This window comes from Poecilia latipinna, unplaced genomic scaffold, assembly GCF_001443285.1.
Source record: "Poecilia latipinna isolate Pla-1442-1.1 unplaced genomic scaffold, P_latipinna-1.0 Scaffold13, whole genome shotgun sequence".
NCBI classification, from domain to species: domain Eukaryota; kingdom Metazoa; phylum Chordata; class Actinopteri; order Cyprinodontiformes; family Poeciliidae; genus Poecilia; species Poecilia latipinna.
The window spans coordinates 236,225-242,166 of record NW_015112629.1 but is presented as its reverse complement, the minus strand read 5'-3'; the positions used below and the strand labels follow the sequence as shown (position 1 = coordinate 242,166).

The following is a 5,942-nucleotide window of genomic DNA, read 5'->3' as shown; positions in this document are numbered from 1 at the left end:
TTCTTTTAGCCCCTTTCAAATCTCCAATTTTTTTTTTGGGGTTGGGGTTTTTTTTTTTTTTTTTTTTTTTTTTTTTTTTTTTTTTTTTTTTTTTTTTAAGGAAAACGATTTTTTTCATGCACAGACATTGAATCAAAGGTCTTAGAAACTGCCCTCCAAATATGTCCAAGTAACTCATTAATTTTTAAATTGCTCCCCTATATGAAGTTGGTATGACTGTTAAGTTGTTAATCACCACCAGCAATGAAATATGTATTCACTGAAAATGTTTCACCGTTACATCCATTAGATGATGCATGTGGAGGTTTTTTGCTTACTATCATTTTCACTTTACTTGTGAAAGGGAAAATTTTTTATCACATTTTTGTATTTAATATACATTCAAATGATCAAAATAATTACAAAAAGTTCTACTCCCAAGTTTAATGTAATGCAAAATAAATATTTTGTGACACCTCAGCATACTTTGACTAGTATCCATATGCCTCATGCACTTTGAAAATTATTGGACTAAAGGAGTAATATTTTCTAAATTGTTTATTGATCTTTTACTATATAGGGCATCCATTTTTAAAATGTATGCACTTCAATTGTATTAAATTATGGATTAATACTGATTTGTTTTTAAAAAAAATTTCCTTTTTAAAAATATTTTTCAAAAAAAAAAAAAAAAAATGAGACTTTTTAATGCATCTTTACCAGGATTGCCAGGGAATGTGGAGGATGCTGTAAAACTCACTGTTCATAGTTGTTATAAGAACAACTTCCTTATAATTTGATCCATTATTGTGTAAAATTCCATCTTGATGCTTTTGTCAACATGCCCCCCTGTAGGAATACACACACATTAAAAACGTATTGCCTCTGAAGCACTCCGATGCCGACAGCGACATGTTTATTTCATAGATGAACTAAAAACAGTTTCATTTTTTTTTTCCCCTAACCTTAATCCAGCAGCAGATGAATCTAAAATGTGCAGGCAGACTCACATCGGGGTAATTAGTTGCAATTTGCAACTGACAGTTGTAACTGTGGATATTCTCAGAGGGGCTGTGATGTCACCCACACTCTTTTCAACAGCTGAGCAATGTTTCCCCCTTCTGAATAATAACTCCCCAAAATCGTATGTGTCTCTGATTCAGCATTTAGGAACCCATGTCTCTTTCAGTCAGTATGCTATGTTATAATGATACCCACTTAAAACAAATCTGCTTCACTGCACATCTAGATTATTTGGGTAAAAAAAAAAGATTGGGTAAAAAAAATATATATATTTCACAAAGATTCTTTTATTTTATTATAAATTTTGATAAGTTTCTGGGATGCGATTACTTATTAAAACCACCTCAATGAGACAATTGCGCTCTCGACAGAAAGTAGGTCCTTATTTTCCCCCACTGAAGCTGCCTCCCCAAGATCAAATAAATTCAGTGTTTTGTTGTTTCACCAATTCAAAATTCTACGACCAGCATGCGTTGCATTAATATGTAATGTTGACAAGGCTACACATGGAAGTATTGAATAAATAAATCCTTAATCAGCACACAGCCTTTCATTTCCTGAAGGAGACTGGCCTCAGTATTGATTTTTCACTGACGTACAGAGTTTTGGGAATTCATTGTTGCTAACGTCAATATAGGGGACTGAATGTCTAATCTGATCAATCATTTGTCCAATCTTTTCTCTTTATCTTCAGATTGTTTAATTGGGGAAAAAATGGTGTTGTTTCTTCTCTTTCTCTTTAGCTGCAGGAAGCCTACTCTGCTCTGTCCGGTTCTGGATCTCCTCAGTTGTACAACGTGCCACCCGCGTATCCTCAGGATCAAAAATCGTCCCAAGGAGCAAACCGCTCCAAGGAGCTCCCAACCGGCTCATCATCATCGTCGTCATCATACGCCACGTCCAAAGGCCCAGGGAGACACCGGGAGAGAGATCGGGACAGAGATCGAGAAAGAGATCGCAATAGAGACAGAGCGAGAGACAGGGATCGGGACAAAGGGAGGGATAAAGACAAAAAGAAGAAAAAGCACAGGAGGAGATCAAGATCGAGGTCAAAAACCAGACACGCTCTTCCTAGTGCCTACAAAAGAGGTCACAGGTAAAGAACCCACAGATAAATTGGCCGAGGAATTATTGTGATAAGTAATAAATATCGTTGTATTGAGACCGTTGTTAACTTATAGCATAAAAATTGTGAAGAAATGGAAAAATGCCCTCTGAAAGATTTATAAACTGATTTCTAAAAAAAAAAAAAAAAAAAAAAAAATTTAATACTGTGAAACTGGAATTTGATCAAGTCTGTAATCAAACTTGGCCTTCAAAATATATTAATCATTAGGCTCAGACAAGGAACCCATTCAGTAGTGCTAACTGTACTAACAATGCATAGTTTTGCTTTTCATTCCTTCAGTTGTTGTCTAAATCTACTGAAGCTGTGGAAATCTTACACAAGCCCATATTTAATTCATGTCTTAAACAGTAATATTTGAGTTTCTGATGGGAATACTTCTCCACAAGCATGATTTTACTGAGAGACCGAAGCCAAAACAGACTCGCAAAATCATTTTTCTCCCTGCATTACATCATAGCCAGCTCCTCTTCATGTTCGCTGCCCCCTGAAGCCAAAAGCAAATTGTTAGACTGTAGCTGCTGACACTAAATTGTGCAGCGTATTACGGTGTCACAGCGTAACAGCTGGATGGATGCAGAGACATCTGGTTTATCATGCCCTGATAGTAAGTGTGAAGGATGGAATCTTTTCATCTCAGACTGGTTAACTATGTTGATTAATGGAATTATCAATGGTTTTGATGGAGCATTTTTAATAACCATTAAATAGCATTGAGGGTCAGTAGACTTTTTTTTTTTTAGGATTAATAGTGCATTAATAATATCTGTCACACGCTTCCTTTACCTTTCACACAGCTCTTATTCACCACTCATTCTTCTGAGCTGCATAGGTCATCCCACTGTTTTCATTTTAGGATAAGGAAGTGGTGTACCAAAGCATCCCACATGAATCTTTTTGTCTATCATCCTTTCAAGATACATTATGCTTTGGTTTACATGCTAAAAGTATATATTGAGGGTCACCTACCGCCTCTCTCCTTGTGTGAAAGAACCAAGAGGGAATAAGACATTAGTTGCTCCTATTCCATGTCAAGATTAGCAATTATGAGGCTTGGATTTTATCACACAATTAAAATACATTCAGAAGATGCATTTCTACGGATATTTAAATGGTAGAATATAAGGCAACTCCACACTGCAAAGAGGATGGTTGCATTTTGTTTTTATTTTTTTATTCCTAAAGTTCACTTGTAGTATTGATCCTACACACTGTTTTATAAATGAGGCTCGATTGCAAAAAATAAATATCAATTTGTGTATTCTCTATTTTATAACTACTTACTCCCCAGCCCCTACCCCGTCCAGTATAATAGCTTTAGACTCTGCACAGAAATGTAAAGCTTTTGATTAAAAATTTAATTAAAATGAGAGAAGAAAAAAATGACAAAGCAGACAAAAAAAAAAAAAAAGAATTTTAATCCCCACATTTAGTTTGGAATGTCTTTTACCGTTTTTAATTATTCTTTTCTCCATACATAATTCCTTTTTGCTTGCTGATAAGGATCTGACCCGGACAGGATTTGAAGTCAGATCTTAATACAAGACCCTGTTGTCAGTACTCTGCTCATTTGCGTCATGTTCTGGATGTTTGGTTTTGGCTCTGCTGTTAAAATTGGACTGCAATTTCTTCTTTTTGTGCTTCCTTTACTGATTGATGTTTGCAAAGGATATTTGCACAAATCACACAGCTGTGCATGGTAGCCAGTGGACAAAATGAAATTAGCTTCACCCTTTGTGCAAAGAAACGGAAGAGGGTAACTAATCTCTTAGATTAATATTTCCTTTTTTTTTTCCCCAGCATGTTTTATATTATGCAACATCTATATTAGATGCAATGTTTACGAAAAAGAACAATCATTTAAAATATGAAAGGTTTTTCACCACTTATCTTTTTAATAATAAAAAAAAAAACCATTAAATGCATCCCTGCTGATTCCAGGATACCATCTGTTTGCTATTAGACTTGAATTAGACTTGAATGTTTCAGGCTAATTCTGTGTTTCTTAAATGCTGATGTAGTCTTTGCAGCACATATGTTAACATCGTTTGTGAAACTAGGTAATTGTGCTCTGTTTTTTTTTTTAAACTTTGGAAAAAAAAAATGTTTGCTTCCTTTCAGTTCAGATGTCAAGAATCCATCTGAACTGACTTTTATTAAAGCAATGACATTATTTTTATTAGAAATTAATTCTCATTCTTAACGTAAACTGTGGGGTGTAAAAATTTTAAAATACAGCTTGGTACCTTAAGTCTCCAGTGTTTTGCTTGCTCTTTAAACTGCTACTGTTTTTATACCTTCTGTTTATTTGTTTTAAATGGATCAGCTCCCATCTCTCATATATATATATATATATATATATATATATATATATATATATATATATATATATGAGAGATTTTTTTTTTTTTTTTTTTTTTTTTTTTTTTTTTTCTCTCTCTCTTTACGTTTTGACTCTGGCCCATCGTATGTTTTGATTGTCCGTTCTTATTGCCAGATCCCGTTCGCGTTCCCCTGGGAGGAGGGACAGGAGGGCCCCCTCGCCTGAAAAGAGACGTGAGGAGAGAGATCGTTATCATCCCAGCAGCCGGTCCAACTTGCCCAGGGCACATTCAAGATCCAGGTAGCTTTAACTCCAGTTGCTGCCATTTTGTCCTGAGAGAGCAAGAGTCACTGCGCTGGAGATTTCTCGAGTATTTCTCATTTCAACTGTCAAAGTAGACAAGGTCATTGATGCTGCCATGTCTGATGTGAATTATCCTCTTCTTTTTCCCCATTTTAGCATTTATGTTCATCTTAAAGTAACGTATTGTTTCCTTGAGCAATGGTGTAATTTGTCATACTATGGTCTGTGCTTTGAGAAACTCATGTCTTTGAGGGTGGCTTGCCAGTGTTTTGCTCTTCATCTCAAAATGTCCATTATTCGAAGCTGCGATAAACACGGTCACGCATTCTGGTACAAACTGTTAGGTTAATGTTGTCTTTCTGCCAATTTCTTCCAGGTCCCCTTCGGAACAAAAAAGAAACTTATCTTTGTCAGGGCAGGTGCAAACAGCAGGATCCTCTGTCTCTCCGTATTCTTCACCCAGAGTTTTGTCGGAGTCTGTGAGCCCTGCGTCCAGCCTCAGCCACTCAAGGTTATTCTTTCCCAACTTTTAGTAATCCACCTGAACTTTTAGAGGATTTGCCCCATATGTGCCACAGCAGTGCCTCACAAAATGATTTATATGCCTTTAAATTGTTCATGTTTTTCCATGCTTACCACCCCAAACTTCAATGTATTTTATTAATATTTAATGTCGTAGACCAAGACATAGTAGAAGAGAATATTTTGCTAAGACTTGGTAACAAAGTGTTTCCTGGAAGTTTGCTTTGAAGATGTGAGTGTTTTAATCCATAAAATTTAAACCTCAGCCCACACCATGACCACTAATAAAGGAGAAGTTTGGATATAAGATGAGCAAAAACCCTAGAAAACACTATCTCCCATAAAAGAGAAGAAACCAGAGCAGCAGAATGGTGCACTGAAAAATATATTCCGAGGTGGTACAGCAATTTGTCCATACTTGTGTGCCCTTGAGACTGCCAATCAGCAGTTCCGACCAGCCACATGAGGAGGTTCAATTGAAGAGCAGAAGCCAGTGTATTATTGAGGATGTTTTCCATTGCACCATCCAAACTGTTAGGGTTGTAACATGAGAGTAACATCCTTGGACTGGGACTGAATAAAACTGAAAAAAAAAAAAAAAAAAAAAAAGCTTTTTGAAGGAGGAGACACCAAAAAAACCTTAAGAAAAAAGGTTTAAAGAGTTGA

At 35.9% G+C, this 5,942-nt stretch overlaps 1 protein-coding gene across 2 annotated transcripts in view; it reads left to right on the top strand.

The window, feature by feature from the left end:
- Positions 1 to 5,942, top strand: part of sfswap (splicing factor SWAP) — a 64,639-nt gene that overhangs the window by 44,816 nt on the left and 13,881 nt on the right. For both annotated transcript variants that reach the window (XM_015031058.1, XM_015031067.1), the window contains exons 15-17: positions 1,746 to 2,098; positions 4,626 to 4,751; positions 5,131 to 5,265. In XM_015031058.1, coding sequence (XP_014886544.1) covers positions 1,746 to 2,098; positions 4,626 to 4,751; positions 5,131 to 5,265 — 614 coding nt within the window. The remainder of the gene's footprint in view (positions 1 to 1,745; positions 2,099 to 4,625; positions 4,752 to 5,130; positions 5,266 to 5,942) is intronic.